This window comes from Ornithorhynchus anatinus, chromosome X5 (assembly GCF_004115215.2).
Source record: "Ornithorhynchus anatinus isolate Pmale09 chromosome X5, mOrnAna1.pri.v4, whole genome shotgun sequence".
NCBI lineage: Eukaryota > Metazoa > Chordata > Mammalia > Monotremata > Ornithorhynchidae > Ornithorhynchus > Ornithorhynchus anatinus.
The window spans coordinates 8,050,127-8,068,626 of NC_041753.1; the positions used below are offsets into that span (position 1 = coordinate 8,050,127).

The following is an 18,500-nucleotide window of genomic DNA, read 5'->3' on the forward strand; positions in this document are numbered from 1 at the left end:
CAGCAGTGTGGCGCAGTGGAAAGAGCCCGGGTTACAGGACCCGGGTTCTCACCCCGGGGCTGCCGCTTGCCTACTGGGTGGTCTCAGGCAGGTCACTTCTCTGTGCCTCAGTTTCCGCAACTGCAAAATGGGGGTTGGATACCTGTTCTCCCTCCTACTTGACCGTGAGCCCCACTTGGGATGGGGATTCTGTGTGACCCGATTAACTCCAGTGCTTGACACATAGTGAGCGCTTAACAGATTTCAGAAAATAAGAGGGAAAAAATTATCGGGAAAGCCCTTTTTATTGTTCCTCGAGGGAAGTTAGGCCTTCTCGGTCCTGATGGATCACACCCCCGCCCCCCTATCCAGGAGAGGCCGCTCAACTGCTGGTCAACATGCAGGCATCTGCAGAGAAGGAAGGAGGTGTGGAAAAACCAGTCCCCGCCCTCTTCCTGGACTGTCCAAGGCCCCAGCCACAAGACCCCCAAAATCCCACCCCTTGGTGATGCACCAGTTGGGTAAAGCCCCACCCCTTCCGATGACCATTCTGAAACCCCACCCCCTTAGCCGCCAGTCCAAAAGAGCCCTACCCATGCCATCCTGAGGCCCCCACTACCCCCCCCCCCTCCGCCCCACGCCGCCCTCCACCTCACCTTGCTGGCGGGGGGTCTGCAGGAGGGTGAAGTTCCAGCAGGAGACCAGGGCCTGGAAATCATTCACACAGCGGGCCGGGGGAGCCGGGGACCGGGCTGCAGGGAGCGAGAGATGGGGCCTGCTGAATCTCTTCCATCCCGGAGGGCCCGGCCCGCTCCCCCCCTGTCATCTCCGAGCTCCCAAGACGATGTCATCTGGGTGACATCATAGGGTCCCCTCCCCGGGGACCCCGAGGGCCTTTATCCCCTCTACTCTCCCTCACCCCCCAGCCCTGCCTCCCCACAGCCCGCCCTGCTGGGAAGAGCCACCGAATGTATTTATTGAGCACGTGCTGAGGGCATGTGTGCAGTAGGTAGTAGTTAGTGCGGAGAGGGTAGAGCAAGTCATAATAATGGTGCCATTTGGCAAGCAGCGTGTCTGGGAGTCAGAGGACCTGAATCTGGGTTGTTTTGGGGGGGGTTTGGGTTTTTTTTTAAGGTATTAAGTGCCTAGTATGTGCCAGGTACTAATCAGGTTGGATGCAGTCCTCAGGATCTAATCCTGGCTCCACCACTGGTCTGCCGTGTGACCTTGAATAAGTCACTTTTGCTTCTTTGTGCTAGTTAGTTACCTCTTCTGTAAAATAGGGATTCAGACTCTGAGGCCCATGCGGGACAGAGACTGTGTCGAACCTGATTATCTTGTTTCTACTCCAGTGCTTCGTACAGTGCCTGGAGCACAGCATGCACTTAACGAGTTCCATTAAAAAAGAAAACAATGTTCAGCCTTTACTATGTGCCAAGCGCTGTACTAAGAACCGGGATAGATGCGAGACGATCAGGTCCCAGATGGAGCTCGCAATCTAAATAGGAGGGAGAACAGGGATCGAATCCTCATTTTGCAGATTAGGGAACTGAGGTCCAAGAGAAATGAAGCGACTTTCCTAAGGTTACCCAGCAGACAAGTGGCGGAGCCATTTGTTTCATTCATTCAGTCGTATTTATTGAGTGCTTACTCTGTGCAGAGCACTGTACTAAGCGCTTGGGAGAGTACAATATAACAGTAAACAGATACAGAAACAGACACATTTCCTGCCCAAAGTAAGCTTATGATGTAGAGGGGAAGCCGGGATGAGAACCCAGGTCCTCTTGACTCCCAGGCCCGTGCTCTATCCACAAGGCCGCACTACTTCTCACTGCTTTCCTCGCTGCCTTGCTGTTGTTTCTCACTGGTTCTGCCTCCCTCCAGAAGCCGCCCATGCTTCCGTCCCTCCCTCCCTCACCTCCCCTTTCCAACAGCCTCCCTTCCCTCTCCCACTCACAGTACATGAGGAACCGCTCGTAATCCTGCCCCGTCTCCTTCAGGATGATGCTCTCGGCACAGGGGGCAGAGAACAGCTCTGTCTTCATATTCGGACGGCCTGAAGAGGGTCGACAAAGGTGTGAGGTGGGGGTCCCCGGAGGGCCCAGGAATCAATCAATCCATCAATCATATTTATTGAGCGCTTACCGTACACTCCCTCTAGACTGTAAGCTCACTGCGGGCAGGGAACGTGTCGATCAACTCCGTCTCCCCCCTCTAGACTGGAAGCTCATTTCGGGCAGGGAAAGTGTCTGCTAATTCTGTTGTCCTCTCCTGAATGCTTAAGATAGTGCTCTGTGCATAGTAAGTGCACACTAAATATCATTGATTGATATCGTCCTCTCCCGAGTGCTTAAGTTGAGTGCTCTGCACACAGTAAGCGCTCCATAAATACAATTGACTGGTTGATTGATGGAGGTAGGGGCAGATGGAGGAGGGGAACTGACCTTCAATCCTGAGATTGGTGGTTCCCTTGGCCAGGAGGTAGGTCCACTCTCTGGGGACGCAGAGTCCATTCTTCCTGGAGAAATGCAGGACGGGGCGGGGGACGATGGGCTTCAATCCCTCCAGCCTGGAAGCTCGTGGTGGGCAGGGAACGTGCTTCTGAACTTTGTCATATCAGACTCTCCCAAGGACTTAATACAGTGCTCTGCACGCAGTTAAGTGCTCAATAAACGTGGAATTAAGGGCTAATTATACGCCAAGCACTGTACTAAGTTAATCAGGTCCTTCACATGAGGCTTAGAGTCTAAGTAGGAGATATGGAATGGGTACTGAAACCCCATTTTGCAGATGAGAGAACTGAGGCACAGAGAAATGACTTTTTTTTTTTTAGTATTTGTTAGGCGCTTAATTATGTGCTGGGTGCTGTACTAAGCGCTGGGGTAGGCCAAAGCTAATCAGGTTGGGCTAAGTCCATGTCTCACACAGGGCTCACGGTCTCAGGCCCCATTTTACAGATGAGGGAACTGAGGCACAGAGAAGTGACTTGCCCAGAGTTACACAGCAAGTAAGTGACAGAGCCGGGATTAGGACCCAGGTCCTCCTGACTCCCAGACCTAGGTTCTGTCCACTAGGCCACGTGGCTTCTCGACTTGCCCAAGGATCACACAACCTGATCGACCCCAAATGACCCAATGGAGTGGTCTGAGAGCTTGACAGGAGTAGGCAGAGAAGCAGTGTGGCCTAGTGGAGAGAGCCCGGACCTGGGAGTCAGAAGGACCTGGGCTCTAATCCCTGTTCTGCCACTCATCTGCTGTGTGACCTTTGTAGAAGTCACTTCACTTCTCTGGGCCTCGGTTCCCTCATCTCTAAAATGGGGATTAAAACTGAGAGCCCCATGTGGGACATGGACTGTGTCCAAACTGATTACCTTGTATCTACCCCAGTGCTTAGCCCAGTTGCTGGCACATGGTAAACGCTTAATAGCACCAAAAAACCGGCCAATTGGAGGGCTCGACTCAGGGTTTCGGGAGGCAGGGAGGAGGAGGAGGAGGAGAGGTTGGGCGTGGTCCCTACTCACATGCGGATGGAGGCTCGGAGGTACAGCTCTAGGGGTGTGGAGCCGGGGACCAAGTGGAAGAGGATATTGTCCACGGGATCGAAGGTCGCCAGCGGGTCCGGGGTGGGCGCTGACCCGGCGATGAAGTGCCAGTACCCCAAATAGGTCCTTGGAAACTGGAAGCGACAGAGTTGGGTGGGGCGGGCAGAGTCACCCACACACCCCTCCCGCCCCACTCACTGAGCCCTGGCCCCAAGACCCCCAAACCTCTCACCTCCCCCTTATTCTCCTGCCAGCATCCCTTTCCCTTCTCCCCTTTTAACTCCCCGAGAGAACTTCATCTCTGTCCTCCCTCAGGTCGGCCTCTTGGGGCCCCATCTTTTAACCCTCAGTCAGGGCTAATTGGAGCATTCCCCACGACTCTTCCCCGGCCTTCTTTCCCCGACTGTTGGGTCCTCATCCCCTTTTCTCCCTCCCCCCAACTCTCCCCATCATACCTCTTCTCCATGTGGGCCAGGGATGACCAGCGGGGTGGGTCCCGGACACCTGGAGATGCTGTTTTGGAGGCTCCAGTACAGGTAAAGGAGATACGTCCAGAACTGGTGGATCATCGCGGGGAATTGATGGGAGCTCGGAGTGAGACTGTATCCTGCCACTTCTCTTGGGTCAGTGTCCACTCCCCTCGCCTTGACTCTTGACCCCAAGCCCGCTAATGAGTAACTCCAATGGTGTTTTCCAACCTAACTCCTGATGTTTACCTAGCCAAATCCATCCCCCTTCCCCTCCCAGTCTCCGCTCTAGCTCTATCCCGTCCCCCCCCCCCGGCTGAGCAGTGCAGCCGTTTTCTCAGATTTATTCTGGACGGTCCGGTTCCAGCCGGTCTGGCCTATGTCTCGCACTGGTACGGCACCAGATGCCCACCTTTCGTGTCTGGTGTTTTTAGTTTCATCCTCTGCTGCGGCCTCCGTGGCTCGGGAGAGGCATCCCGGTTCAGAGGGACCTGGGAGGGAAATCTAAAGGCTTTGGAGCGAGGGTCGGCTGGTCGGCGGTCCACCCCCGAAGAGACCTAGCATGCTGGGTCGAGGGGAACGTCACATACTTCCTCCAAATGGCGGCTGAGTCGTCGATACATGACGCTCACGTTGGTCTGTGAACGGTGATCCTGTGTGGCGACAGCAGCGGCCACCTCATCCCCGGGACTGGAGGGATCCAAGCTGGCCGCACGTGCCCGGTTCGGTTATCATCTGGTTCCGTACAGATACGGGGAAGGGAAAAGCGAAGGCACGGGGGTACGTGGGAGGGTCGGGCAGGAGCCCAGAAAAAGCAACACGTGGGTGGCGTCGCCTCTAGAAGTGGCGTGTGGGGCATTGTCCGGGCTTGTGATTTTGCTCCGCGTAACTGGCTAAGAGCAGCTGAAACGGTCCCGGCGCTCGGACCCGATGTTTGCCCACCCTGGGGGAGGCTTTCCCCAGTTCCTCATCGGTCTTCGTCCTCAACAGCGCGTTCTCATCTGTACCATTCCGACTTCACCGTTTAGCCGGTTCCCCCTTTCTGGAACGTGTCTACCGACTCTGTTGTATAGGACACCCCCAAGAGAAGCGGGGTGATCTAGTGGGTAGAGCACAGGCCTAGGAGTCAGGAGGACCTAGGTTCTGATCCCCGCTCTGCCACTTTCATTCATTCATTCATTTAATCGTATTTATTGGCACTTACTGCGTGCAAAGCACTGTATTAAGCGCTTGGGAGGGTACACTATAACAACACACAGACACATTCCCTGTCCACAGTGAGCTCATAGCTTAAAGGGGGAGACGGGCATTTATATAAATATACGTATACAAATGTGCTGTGGGGATGGGAGGGAGGAGGAATGAAGGAGCAAGTCAGGATGACGCAGAAGGCCGCGGGAGGAGAGGAGGGTTTAGTCAGGGAAGGCTTCTTGGAGGAGTGGTGATTTGTCTGCTGTGTGAACTTGGGCAAGTCACCTTCGCCTTTCTGGGCCTCAGTTACCTCATCTGTAAAAGGGGGATTGACCGTGAGTTCAATATAGGCCAGGGACGGCGTCCAACCCGATTAGCTTGTAGCCCCTCCAGTGCTCAGTATAGCGTCTGGCACGTAGCGCTTAATAAACACCACTAAAAACGGCACTTAGGTACGGTGCTCATAACGCCGTAAGCGCTCAACAAAGAGGACGGAGGGCCCGCTGGTTCAAACTCCGGGGGACTCCATTTCGCCTCCCCTCCCCCATTCCCCAGCCGATACAAAATGGCAGCCTCCTTGCCCTCAACCCACATGGCGTCGCCCCCTCCATTTTATTAATGCCCACGGCGCCATCATTCTGACTTCAAGAAAGATGGCGGCGCCAGGGCGCCTCGCCCGCACTCAACATGGCGGCCGCGCGCCGCTCCCCGGAGGACGGGGACCTCTCGGCCCTTAGGCGTCCCTAGCGCCGCCGGTCGGGAACGACGGCTGGGACGGAGGCCCCGCCGTTTTGCCGCGGGCCGGCCCTCTGCCTCGTCGCGGCGGACCCTCGTTTCCGCGGTGGAGAAAGCCCGCGGCGGCCGCAGAGCGGAGGTGGAGGCGTCGGCGGGGGGGGGCGTCAGGCGTCCTCCGCAGACAGACCCGCCCTGTCCTCTCGGCGGCGAAGGGGGAGGGGCGGGGCCCTGAGGTCCTGGCCGGCCGCGCAGGCGCAGTGGGTCCGCGGCGGCGGCGGCGGCGGCGGCGGTAGCGGTGGTGAGCAACGGTGGCGGCGCGTCGTCCCGCTCCTCCTCCTGCTCCAGCCGGGCCGGGCCCCTTCCCCCAGTTTGCCTCCGTGTCCCTGGGGGTGCGGGTCCGGGGAGAGCGGGCAGTGGGTCCTCGGGCCTTCCTTTCTCCCTCCCTCCCTTCCTCCTTCCTTCCCTCCCTCCCTCCCTCCCTCCTTTCCTCCCTGTCTCCCTCCCCCGCCTCGCCTCTCCTCTCCTCTCCTCGCCTCTCCTCTCCTCTCCTCCTCCTGCCGGTGCCGGGCTTGGCGGAAGCGGGCCCTCGGCACGGAAGCTCGGGGCGGGGGGCGGGGCGGAGGCGGAGCTGAGGCGGGCCCGGGGCGGAGCCGACGCCGCCTGTGGGCCCAGCTCCCCGCCGCCACCGGCCGCGCACCGCCGGGCCCCACCCCCGGTGAGTGACCCCCGGCCGCCAGGGAAGGCGGAAGGCGAGCGAGGGGGAGAAGGGCATGTGGAATGGGGCCTTGGCGATGGCGGCGGGGGGATCCCCCGGCTCCCGCCCGGCTTCTCTACCAGTCCTGAAGGTGGAGGCTCCGTCTCCCCTGCGGCCCCCTCCGTCCGTCCGTCCCTCCGTCCCTCCCTCTTCCCGGCGGCCGCAGAGCCGCCCCGGGAAAGTGGGGAGCCCGGCCCGCCTCTCCCCACAAGCCCACCCCTTGGCCCGGCTTCCCGGGAGGACGGGCCGGCCCGGGCCCCTCTCTCCCTCCGCCAGTCCGTCCCACCGACCGTCCGTTCCCCCGGCAGCCGGTCGGCTATGGACCCCGGCGGCGGCGGCGGCGGCGGCGGCCCCGGCCCCGGCCCCGACATGGAAGAGCCCGCCGACCTGGAGGTCTCAGTGAAGACCCTGGACTCCCAGACCCGCACCTTCACCGTGGGGGCTGAGGTGAGAGCCCGGCGCCGCCCTCCCACGCACTTTTTCCCCCTCAGCGGGGTGAGCTTCTGCCTTTACCCCAACCCTCAGCCCCGCAGCACCGCAGTCGATCGCGCAGAGGGAGCCTTTGCGGCGTGCGCTCCTCCGAAAGGCCTCCCTCTCCGAGAAACCTTCCCCGACCGAGCCCTCCTTTCCTCCTCTCCCGCTCCCTCTGTTCACCCCCCGTCCGGCCCCGCCACACTTACGTACGTGGCTGTAATTTGGCTTATATCAGTGTGGCTTCGCGCAAGTCGCTTAGTTGCGCCGTGCCTCAGTTACTCACCTGTAAAATGGAGATTAAGACCGCGAGCCCCACATGGGACAAGCTGATTACCTTCCATCTACCCCAGTGCTTGACACACAGGCCGAAAGCTTGTTGTGGGCAGGGAATGCGCCCATTTTTTACTATTGTACTCTCCCAAGCGCTTAGTACAGTGCTCCGCGTACAGTAAGTGTGCCGTAAATATTCACTCATTCGATAGTATTTATTGAGCGCTTATTATGTGCAGAGCACTGTACTAAGCGCTTGGAATATACGATTCGGTAACAGAGACGATGCCTGCCCGATGACGGGCTTACAGTCTAATCGGGGGAGACAGGCAAAAACAATAGCGATAAATAGAATCAAGGTGATATACACCTCATTAACAAAATAAAGAGGGTAATAAGAAATATATACAAATGAGCAGATGCGACTGACTGACCGACCCCTACGTACTTGGGAAAGTACAGTATAACAGAGTTGGCAGATGTTCCCTGCCCACAGCGAGCTAATCGGCCTACAGAGGCGGATGGTAATATAAGAAAATGACCCATCGACCGAGTAGTGATATTTATTGAGCGCCTGCTGTGTGCAGAGCACCGTACCGAGTGCTCGAGAAGAGCACAGTACAAGAGTCGTTAGCTACGTTCCCTGCTCTCAACGAACGTAGTCCAGAAGAGGAGACAGACGTTGATATAGATGAATGACGGATATGGACGTAGTCGTTAGGGGACCGAGCATGGGGTGAATGAAGGGTGCAAATCCAAGTTATCAGGTCAACGCAGAAGGGAGAGAGAAGAGGAAACACACTGTTCTAAGATACAAGTTGTTCAGGTCGGGCACAGTCCCTGTCCCCCATAGGGCTCACGGTCTGAGTAGGAGGGAGAACAGCTATTGACTCCCCATTTTGCGGTCGAGGGAATTGAGGCCCAGGGAATAATAATAATGATAGTAATGTTGGTGTTTGTTAAGCGCTTACTATGTACAGAGCACTGTTCTAAGCGCAGGGGTAGATACGGGGTAATCAGGTTGTCCCACGTGAGGCTCACAGTCTTAATCCCCATTTTACAGATGAGGGAACTGAGGCACAGAGAAGTGAAGTGACTCGCCCACAGTCACCCAGCTGACAAGTGGCAGAGCTGGGATTCGAACCCATGACCTCTGACTCCCAAGCCCGGGCTCTTTCCACTGAGCCACGCTGCTTTCCTGACCTGCCCGAAGTCAGCCGGCAGACAGATGGTGGAGCCGGGATTAGAACCCCGGTCTCCTGGCTCCCAGGCCCAGGCTCTTTTCCACTAGGCCACACTGCTCTTTCACCTCTGAGTGCTCGGGAGAGGACTAGAGAATTGGTAGGTATGGTCCAGCCCCTCAGAAATAGTAGTAGAAGTCGTAGCGTTTCTTCAGCATTTAATGGGATTAGAATGCTGTACTAAGCGCTGTACTCTACTCGGGTGGAAATTAGACGGATTAGAACCCAGGTCCTTCGGACTCCTCGGCCTGGGCTTTATCCACTAAGCCATACTGCTTCTCGGGGTGGGGGAGACTGGCCCTTGAAAATACGGAAGGGAGGAAGACGAAGAACAGGGAACAGTGGTTAGGCGGAGGAGTGTGCGGTTCAGGAGCAGGGTGTACGAGTCTGTCAGGACAGCCGGGCTGCTGGGGTAGGGGGAGCCTGAGGGCAGAGTCGGCCCTGGAGGCCTCTGCCTACTGCCTGACCTTGAATAGCAGCGTCGTCCAGTGGAAAGAGCTCGGGCCCGTGAGTCAGAGGACCTGGGTTCTCCTCCCCAGCTCTGCCACTTGTTTGCTGGGTGACCTTGGGCAAGTCCGCGCCTCAGTTCCCTCATCTGTAAAATGGGGATTAAGACTGGGAGCCCCGTGTGGGATAGGGGCCGTGTTTCACCGGATTAGCTTGGATCGGCCCCAGAGTTTAGTACAGTGCCTGGCACACAGAAAGTGCTTGTTTAAAAAAGGAAGGAAAAAAGTCACTTGATTTCTCTGTACCTGTTTCCTCATCTGGGAAATGGGGGTGGTGATACCTGGTCTCCCTCTTACTTCATCTGTGAGTCCCCTGTGGGAAAGGGACTGTGTCCCAGCTGATCATCTCATATCTGCCCTAGCGCTTACTGTGTATGTGCTTAACAGACACTGCTTAAAAAAAAATAATAATAAAAAGACCTGAAGTGGGAGCTGGCAGGAAGTGACTTGGGGAGAAGAAAATTTAATCAGGGCAGGTCTCCTGGAGGGGGTGGGGGAGTTCACAGCGGCCTAACAAGTGGGAGGGCTGGGGGTTGGACCAGGACTGGGCCCATCTGCTGGAGACGGGAGGGTCTTAGTCGCCTCTGATCCAATCCCCCTCCAAGCCGGCTCCTCATCCGTCCCAGGCCTCCCTTCCCCACCCCGTGGGGATGGAGTGGAGGCCGTTTCGGTCCCGAGGCCCGTGAGTGGGAAGCCCTCCTCACCCCTGGGCTGGCCCCCACATCCCTGGCCTCCGCTCCCGCCCGCCACAGATGACAGTGAAAGAGTTCAAAGAGCACATCGCCGCCGCAGTCAGCATCCCGCCTGACAAGCAGCGGCTCATCTACCAGGGCCGCGTCCTGCAGGACGACAAGAAGCTGCAAGAATACAGTGAGGCCGGGCGGGGTCGCCGGGGGAGGTGGTGGCTGGCGGAGGGGGGCGCCACTATGGGGACCGGAGGGGGTCTCCGGGGCCGGGGTGGGGGATAGCTGTCCTTCGTGGCCCCGAGTGCGAGACTGGGGTTTGATCCTCCCTGCCTCCTCCATCTCCCCCAACCCACCTCCCCCTTTGCAGACGTCGGGGGGAAGGTGATTCATCTCGTCGAGCGGGCCCCGCCGCAGACCCAGGGCCCGTCCTCCGGGGGCGCCTCCCGGGCGGGGTCCCCCTCGGCTCCCCACGCCGGGGCTCCCCCGGCCGGCCCCCGGGGCCCCGGCGCCCCCGTGCACGACCGGAACGCCAACAGCTACGTCATGGTCGGGACCTTCAACCTCCCGGTGAGAGAGAGGTTCCCTTGGGCTCTGGCCGATGGGGGCGGGGAGGCGAAAGGGGACCCCCTCGCCCTTGTTTTCGCGGTGATCCCCCCCCACCCCTCCCCCCATTGTGCTCACTCCTCCGCCTCCCCTCTTCCCAGAGCGACGGCTCAGCCGTGGACGTCCACATTAACATGGAGCAGGCCCCGATTCAGGTGTGGGGGTGTGTGGGGGTTGGTAGGGTAGGGGCCGGAGCAGGGCCGGATGCCGTCAAGGCTGGTGAGGCGTCGGGGACCGTAGTGGGGCGGGGGCTGGCGGCGGTCAGCCATCAGTCAGTTCCATCGTCCTCCTTTTCTGCAGAGCGAGCCCCGCGTGCGGCTGGTCATGGCTCAGCACATGCTGCGGGACATCCAGGCCCTGTTGGCCCGGCTCGAGGTGAGCGTGAGTCCCAGGACAGTGGGGCGGGGGACGTCCGGCCCATTCCTGGGTGCGCTCCACGCCCACCCCCGGCTCCGGCCCGAGCCCCGCCTCAGCCAGGCCCGAGGTCTGCAGGTGGCGGGGATCCCGTCTCGCATGTCCCTGCCCCCGGTCTCGACTGAGCTTGGCCCTTGGCTCTTCCCGCCCCCGCCCCAATTACCCCCAGGGCCGAGCCAATGGGCAGCCGCAGCCGGGCCAGCAGGGGCAACAGGGGCAGCAGCAGGGGCAGGCGCTGCTGGCCGAGTCGGGGCCGCCGCGCCCCGGACCGCCCGGCCAGACCGACGGGGAGACCTCGCCGCGGGAGCCCACGGAGACGCGCGAGCCCACGGAGACGCGCGAGCCCGAGGACGGCGTGGCCGCCCGGGGCACCGGCCCAGCCCCTGGCCCGGCCCCCGCCCCGGCCCCTGAAGGGAACGCAGCCCCCAAGTGAGTGCCGCCCGGAGGCTGGGAGCAGGGTGGGAAAGGAGCTGCTCTTGGCCGGGTCCTAGTACAGCCAAGGTGCTTGGCAGGGGGAGGGAAGGGATGGCACCTGGAGCGGAGGGGCAGTTCTAGGGGACCACCCGAGCCTCTGTAACCGAGGGGCAGGTGCGGAGGCGTGGGGGTCACGGGTCGGGGGCCGGGGGTGGGGGACCCCGTGAGTCCCCGCAGGGCAACAGGTGCCCTGTTGGTCCCCCACGTGCCCGGCAGCCACCCGTCGCCAGCGGAGTACGCGGAGGTGCTGCAGGAGCTGCAACGGGTGGAGAGCCGCCTCCAGCCCTTTCTCCAGCGCTACCGAGCCATCCTGGGGGCCGCCGCCACCACCGACTACAACAACAATGTGAGTCGCTTCCCACCGAGACACATTCCCCCCCCCCCACCGCCGCCACCCCCTCGCACCTTGTATAGGCGCGAATGTTGCTGCGTGTGGGCAGAGTGGGCCGGTTTCCCACAAGGGCTGTGGTCCATTTGATCCGTTGATGTCCTCCCCCGTGAGGGGCGACGGTTTCAGTCCAGCGATGTCCTCCCCCGTGAGGGGTCAATGTGCAGTCCAATAACGTGTCCCCTCTTGGCGGGCAAAGGGTTCATTACAGTAATATCTCTTCTCCCACCGCCCTCACGGTGTGTGGTGGTTCGGCCCCATGTCGTCCCGTCTTTTCCCCTCCAGTGAGCAATGGCTCCAGCCACCTGGTTGGTGTTTAGTAGAACAATTCAAGGCCTTCCCTGTGGGCAACAGAAAAGGAATGTCCAACCTCCTTACTCTTCTCCCCGCTGCTGATCAGTCAGCGGTGTTTATCGAGTACTTACTGTGTGGAGAGCTCTGTACTGAGCACTTGGGAGAGTACCACACAACAGTTGGTAGACACCATCCCTGCCAACAAGGAGCTTCCAGCGGGCATTTGAAGGGTCTGGGTAACCCCGCTTAGCCTCCCCCAGCCGGTGGGTGAGGCCACCGTGGGAGGGCGGGGAAGGGCAGCGCGGGCGCTCAGCTCGGGCCTTGTCCCCCTGCGGCGGGGCAGACGGAGGGCCGGGAGGAGGACCAACGGGTGATCAACCTGGTCGGGGAGAGCCTGCGCCTGCTGGGCAACACCTTCGTGGCCCTGTCCGACCTACGCTGCAACCTGTCCGCGACCGCCCCCCGCCACCTGCACGTGGTGCGCCCCATGTCCCACTACACGGCCCCCATGGTGCTGCAGCAGGCCGCCATCCCCATCCAGGTCAGGGGGAGGGTGTGGGGGAGGGGGCGGGGCCCATTCCTCCCCGGCTCCATTTCATCCTGCTTTTGTTTTCCCGGGTCCACTAAGAAGCTCCCCCCAGTCTCTCTCCTTCCCCTTCTGCTACTCCACCTCCTCCTCGTCTGTGTGGGACCCCCTCCCTCCCCCTGTCCATTCCTCCTTTTCCTGTTTCTCCCATCCTCTCCACATACGTCCTCAAACTCAGGCCCTTCCCTAGGTTCATTCATTCGTTCAATAGTATTTATTGAGCGCTTACTATGTGCAGAGCACTGTATTAAGTTCTTGGAATGTACAAGTCGGTAACAGAGACAGTCCCTGCCCTTTGACGGGATTACAGTCTAATCGGGGGTCCAGCCCCTTCGGTAGCACCTGCCTGTCTGATGGCTTTTCTCTCCTCCCTCGGCTGCCCGTCCGTTTCCCCCGTGTGCACCCCACCCTCCCGTAGATCAACGTGGGGACCACAGTGACGATGACGGGGAGCGGGGCCCGCCCCGGCCCGACCGACACCACCCCAACGTCCGGTCAGACCTCGTCCCCCACCCCCTCCCCGACCTCGGGGGAGCCCGGCCCGGACGGGGCCCCCTCGGGCCCGGCCCCCCCTCAGGCCGCCGGCCCCCCGCGCCTGATCCGCATCTCCCACCAGAGCGTGGAGCCCGTGGTCATGATGCACATGAACATCCCAGGTGAGCGGGGACCACCGGGGCCGCCCCGCAGGGCAGGGGCAAGGCACCGGGCGGGCAAAGCTCTCCGTGCACGGAAACCTGCGGTTGCCGCGGCAGGTGGGAGCGAAGTCAGACGTCAGAGAGGGGATGTCGGCTGCTGGCCGGACGTGCCCCAGCACAGTTGTCCCCACAAGCCCTCGCCCGTGGGCCAGGACGGGAGCTGGTTGCCACGGAAGCAAGGGCGTGGAAGGAATGACCCTTCTTTTCTACTTCATCTCCAGATTCGGGTTCTCAGACGGGCGGGACCTCGAGCGCTTCCACGGCTTCCACCGGCCCGCCCGGGCAGGGCCTGGGTAAGAGCCAGGGGGATGGGGCGGTGGGCGGGCGGGGGGGCAGTCTCGGTAGCCGGGCCCCGCCCCCTCACTCGGCCCCCTCCTCGTCCCCTCAGGCGGCCCCACCCACATCCAGCTGCCTTCCCTGCCCCCAGAGTTCATGCAGGCGGTGGCCCACCAGATCACCCAGCAGGCCATGGCCGCCGCCGCCGCCTCCGCGGCCACAGGTACCGCCGCGTCCCCAGGGGGAGGGGCGGGGCGACCGGGCTCTCCCCGGGCCTCCAGCCAGCTCCTCTCTTCTCTCCCGGCCCCCTCCCCCCCGCCCCAGCAGGGCAGCAGGTGTCCGGCTTCCCAGCGGCCCCGACTCGGGTGGTGATCGCCCGGCCCACGCCCCCCCAGGCCCGGCCCCCCCATCCCGGAGGGCCGCCCCCCGCCCCCGGGGCTACGGTGAGTCAGGTGGGGGAGGAGAGGAGAGGAGAACGGGGCTGGGGTCCTTGAGAAGGGGGACTGGTGGTGAGGCGGCTGGTCTGAGTTGCCCTCCTATTCCCCTCTCCCAGATTCCCGTTCCGGGATCCAACGCTTCACTGGCTCAGATGGTGAGCGGGCTGGTGGGGCAGCTTCTAATGCAGCCAGTGCTCGTGGGTGAGACACCGCCCCCTCCCAGCCCCTCGTCAACGCCTTCCCCCTCTCTTCCCTTCTCAGAAGATCTCTCCTTCCCTTCCCTCCCCTCCCCTTCCTCTCTCGCTCTTTGATCCCGCTTCCCCCAAGTTCCCCATCTCCTACTCCCTCTCTCTCCCGGCTGCCCCTCGCCCCCATTCCTTGCCTCCCTGCCCACCCGCCTCCTTCCTTGCCCCACCCTTTCGCTCCTCCTGACACCCCTCCCTTTCCCCGCAGCCCAGGGCGCCTCGGGGCTGGGCGCCCCGCAGGCCCCGGCCACGGCCTCGGCCAGCGCGGGCACCACCAACACGGCCACGACGGCTGGCCCGGCCCCCGGGGGCCCCGCCCAGCCACCCCCGCCCCCGCCGCCGGGCCCCCCCCAGGCTGAGGTCCAGTTCTCGCAGCTCCTGGGCAGCCTGCTGGGGCCGGGGGTCCCCGGGGGCCCGGGGACCGCCGGCGGGGCCACCAGCGTGGGCTCCCCCACCATCACGGTGGCCATGCCAGGCGTCCCTGCCTTCCTCCAGGGCATGACCGACTTCCTGCAGGTGAGTCCGGGGCGGCCAGGGGTCCCCTTCCCCCAGTCCCTAGTCCGTCACCGGTGTCGATGGAGCACCCGGTGCCCACCGTGGGATTCTACAGTGGGGGTGGACCCCCCCCCCCGATCCACCCACCCTTTAACTCTGGCTCGCCACCTGCCCCGTCTCCCCCCGCCCCAAGTGGGTATGCAGTGGTTCAGCCTGTTTGCTGGGCGCTCCTCCCTCCTCCCCGTCAGCTCTGCAGATAACCTGGTCATTCCCCCCTCGGCCCCTCCCCACGTGCGGTGGCTCATCCCCTTTCCCGCGGACACCTTTGGCTGGCCCCGTGCCTTAGGTCGGGCCCGTGCCACCGCCCCCCACCTGCACCCCCCTGCAGGGTCAGACCGCCCCGGGGCCTCCCGCCTCCCGCGGTCTCTCACTTCTCTCTCCTCCCCCGTCCCCTTCCCGCCGTGGACGCAGGCGACGCAGACGGCCCCGCCGCCGCCGCCCCCGCCCCCGCCCCCTCCGGCCCCTGAGCAGGCCCCCGCCGCGGCGCCCCCCGGCTCTCCCCCGGCGGGGCCGGGCGGGGCCGGGGGGGGCCCCGAGGCTCTGCCCCCCGAGTTCTTCACCTCCGTGGTGCAGGGGGTGCTGAGCTCCCTGCTGGGGTCCCTGGGGGCCCGGGCCGGCAGCGGGGAGAGCATCGCCGGCTTCATCCAGCGCCTCAGCGGCTCCAGCAACATCTTCGAGCCCGGGGCCGACGGGGCCCTCGGTGAGCGCCGCGGGGGGACCCAAAAGCGCGGACGCCAGCTGCCCCGACCCCCGACTGAGCCCGGCCCAGACCGATCCCAGCCCTGGACCCGCCCCACGGTCCCAGCCTCGGCCCTCTCACCTTCCCGACTGTCCCCAGCCCGCTCCCCTGTCCCAGCCCGGTCTCTAACCCCGACCGCGACTTCGGCCCCGTGTCCGTCCCCCCCGGCCATCCCCATCCTGTTCCCGGCCCTGTCGCTGACTGACCTCCACCCCACCCTCGACCCCGGCCCCGACTGCCCCGGCCCCGCTCCCTGTCCCGCCCCGTGACCGCGGCTGTCCCCGGCAGGGTTCTTCGGTGCTCTGCTGTCCGTCATCTGCCAGAACCTGTCGATGGTGGACGTGGTGATGCTCTTGCACGGCCACTCCCAGCCCCTGCAGCGGCTGCAGCCCCAACTGCGCGGTTTCTTCCACCAGCACTACCTGGGGGGCCGCGAGCCCACCGGCCCCGCCATCCGGGTCAGTCGGGCTGGGGACCGGAGGCGGGGCGGGCAGCCGCAGGTGGTGGTTTCTGATCCTCCTCTCCTTCCCTCTTCCCTCCCTCTCTCCAGAGGGCCACGCACACGCTCATCACGGGGCTGGAGGAGTACGTGCGCGATAGCTTTGTGAGTGGCCCGGATTCCCACACGGCCATTTCCCTCCTGCCCCCCCTCGGAGCCCCGCTGCCCCTAGACCGCCCTTCCCAGACCCTCCCGGTGCCCTCCGACCCCGTTTCCCGGCCCGGACCCTCCCGCCCCCTCAATGTCCCCCCAGACTCCTCGTCTAGACCGTCCCGGTGACCTCTGGCCCCCTGTCCCGGCCCAGACTGTCCAAGGGCCCCCCGCCGCGCCCAGCCCCTTCCCTGCCGGGCCGGGGCAGCGGTCCCCCTCCCGTCTCGTCCAACTCCTCTTTTGGCACTCCAGGCCTCGGTCCAGGTTCAGCCGGGGGTGGACATCACCAGGACCAACCTGGACTTCCTCCAGGAGCAGTTCAACGGCATCGCCGCCCACGTGCTGCACTGCACAGGTCCGCCGCCGTGACCGCGGGGGGCCCCCGGCGTGCGGGCCGTGGCCGGGGAGGGGCGGCCGGGGGGTCCCAGCAGGGAGAGGCTGACGGCCGGGCGGGTCCCCCCCCCGATCCAGACAGCAGCTTTGGGGTGCGTCTGTTGGAGCTGTGTAACCAGGGCCTGTTCGAGTGTCTGGCCCTGAACCTGCACTGCCTTGGGGGACAGCAGAGCGCGCTGACCAACGTCATCAACGGCCGCATCGTGAGCCACCGCCCCCCCCGGGGCTCCCCCGGCCAATGCCGCCAGACGTGGGAGGGTGGGGTGGGGTCCTCCCTGGGGCCGATGGGGGAGGCCCGGATAGCCCGATGTCCCCAGGGGATGGACGCGCCGGGAGGGCGGGTCTGAGATGGGGCCGCTGACCCCTTGACCCTCTCTCTCGACAGCGGCGCCTGTCAGGCGGGGTGAACCCGTCCTTGGTCAGCTGGCTGACTACCATGATGGGGCTGCGGCTGCAGGTGGTGCTGGAGCACATGCCCGTGGGCCCCGACCAGGTGCTGCGCTATGTGCGCCGCCTTGGCGAGCCCCCGCAGGTCAGAGGCCCTACCTGCGGGATGCAAGGGGCGGGGGGCGTGGACCCCGGGCGCCCCGCCCGACCTGCCCCCGACCATGCCCCTCCTTGGGTTTTCCAGCCACCCCCCGAGGAGCCGATGGACGTCCAAGGAGCGGAGAGGGCCCCGCCCGAGCCCGAGGTACGGGGAGCTGGGAGGGCGTCGGGGCGGGGGCGTCGGGGCAGGGGTGCTGGGCCGGGGAGGCTGACGCCGCCCCCCGCCGCCCCGCAGCGGGAGAACGCCTCGCCGGCCCCCGGCACCACGGCGGAGGAGGCCATGTCCCGGGGCCCCCCACCGGCCCCCGAGGGCCCACCGCCCCGCGAGGAGCAGGACGGAGCCGCCGCGGCAGAGTCGGAGCCCTGGGCGGCGGCCGTGCCCCCGGTGAGCCGTGGGCCGGGGCGGGGGTGAGGAGGGAGGGGCGGAGGCCTCGCCGGCCCCCGCGGTGACAGGCCCCCCGCTTCCCGCCCCCTCTCAGGAGTGGGTCCCCATCATCCGCCAGGACCTCCAGACCCAGCGCAAGGTGAAGCCGCAGCCTCCCCTGAGCGACGCCTACCTCAGCGGCATGCCCGCCAAGCGACGCAAGGTCAGGGACCGGACGGGCCCCCCGCCGCGTGCACGCCGCTCGCTCCCCCGCCGCGCCCCTCCCCGACGCTTCCCCGCCTCTCCCCAGACCATGCAGGGAGAGGGGCCGCAGCTGCTCCTGTCGGAGGCCGTGAGCCGAGCGGCCAAGGCCAGCGGAGCGCGGCCCGTGACTGGCCCCGACAGCCTGAGGCGGGATCTGGAGGCCCCGGAAGTGCAGGACAGCTACCGCCAGCAGGTAGCGAGCCCGGCCTGAGCCCAGTTGGACGGTCTTGGGGGGGGGGGGGTGTCCCCATATCCGGGAGCCCCCCCCCCCCCAACTGTGATTTCGGGGTGGGGAGGGTGAAGTCACGGGCCGCCACTCCACCCCCTCCTTTTCCCCCAGCTCCGGTCCGACCTTCAGCAGAGGCTGCGGGCCGACCCCAACTACAGCCCTCAGCACTTCCCCAATGCCCAGCGCGCCTTCATGGATGAGCCCTAGCTGCCTGCCCCCTCCCCTCCCTCAACGCCATCCCCCACCCCCCGGTATTTTAAGAAATAAAGTCGGATTTTCCTGGCAGTTCTGGAGATGCTGCTTGGGTCCTTGACCCGCTCGTTCGCGCATACCTCACCTCCTGCCCACCTTGTGTCCCGGTTTGCCCCCAAACGTGGGCTATCACCTCTCACGCTTCTTTTTTTTAAAGCTTTTATTCTTTTTTAAACAAACAGCCCCACCCCCAGGAGGGGTGAGGGAAGGGAGCGTGGGGAAGGGGAGGGAAAGGTCCCTCCCGCCCCCCCCT

At 63.6% G+C, this 18,500-nt stretch overlaps 2 protein-coding genes across 7 annotated transcripts; one reads left to right on the forward strand and one right to left on the reverse strand.

Moving 5' to 3' along the window:
• Positions 1–265: 265 nt before the first annotated feature.
• APOM (apolipoprotein M) lies at positions 266–4,221 on the reverse strand. Its single transcript, XM_029055411.2, has 6 exons — positions 3,976–4,221; positions 3,500–3,654; positions 2,424–2,497; positions 1,937–2,035; positions 636–731; positions 266–387 (listed from the first exon to the last, which is right to left on the reverse strand). Exons 1-6 carry the CDS (start codon positions 4,087–4,089, stop codon positions 362–364), a joined length of 564 nt encoding a protein of 187 aa, XP_028911244.1. The 5' UTR covers positions 4,090–4,221; the 3' UTR covers positions 266–361.
• Positions 4,222–6,642: 2,421 nt separating this feature from the next.
• BAG6 (BAG cochaperone 6) lies at positions 6,643–18,280 on the forward strand. 6 transcript variants are annotated; one of them, XM_029054588.2, is made up of 25 exons: positions 6,643–7,114; positions 9,911–10,028; positions 10,212–10,411; positions 10,549–10,602; positions 10,748–10,822; positions 11,031–11,290; positions 11,552–11,681; positions 12,361–12,558; positions 13,022–13,259; positions 13,520–13,591; positions 13,726–13,797; positions 13,899–14,017; positions 14,128–14,212; positions 14,465–14,772; positions 15,223–15,511; positions 15,839–16,008; positions 16,101–16,154; positions 16,452–16,554; positions 16,671–16,795; positions 16,978–17,124; positions 17,224–17,283; positions 17,374–17,523; positions 17,618–17,725; positions 17,813–17,959; positions 18,107–18,280. In XM_029054588.2, exons 1-25 carry the CDS (start codon positions 6,986–6,988, stop codon positions 18,200–18,202), a joined length of 3,507 nt encoding a protein of 1,168 aa, XP_028910421.1. In that variant the 5' UTR covers positions 6,643–6,985; the 3' UTR covers positions 18,203–18,280.
• Positions 18,281–18,500: the final 220 nt, after the last annotated feature.

Excerpts from the sequence above, each read along its gene's own strand:
- APOM (XM_029055411.2), bottom strand. The coding sequence starts at position 4,089 with ATGATCCACCAGTTCTGGACGTATCTCCTTTACCTGTACTGGAGCCTC. Across the intron at positions 2,498-3,499 it reads CTCCGAGCCTCCATCCGCAT|GAAGAATGGACTCTGCGTCC; the intron begins GTGAGTAGGGAC and ends GCATTTCTCCAG. Across the intron at positions 388-635 it reads GCAGACCCCCCGCCAGCAAG|ATGCCTGCATGTTGACCAGC; the intron begins GTGAGGTGGAGG and ends CCTTCTCTGCAG.
- BAG6 (XM_029054586.2), top strand. The coding sequence starts at position 6,986 with ATGGACCCCGGCGGCGGCGGCGGCGGCGGCGGCCCCGGCCCCGGCCCC. Across the intron at positions 13,260-13,519 it reads GATGCACATGAACATCCCAG|ATTCGGGTTCTCAGACGGGC; the intron begins GTGAGCGGGGAC and ends CTTCATCTCCAG. Across the intron at positions 17,524-17,617 it reads GGGCGGCGGCCGTGCCCCCG|GAGTGGGTCCCCATCATCCG; the intron begins GTGAGCCGTGGG and ends GCCCCCTCTCAG.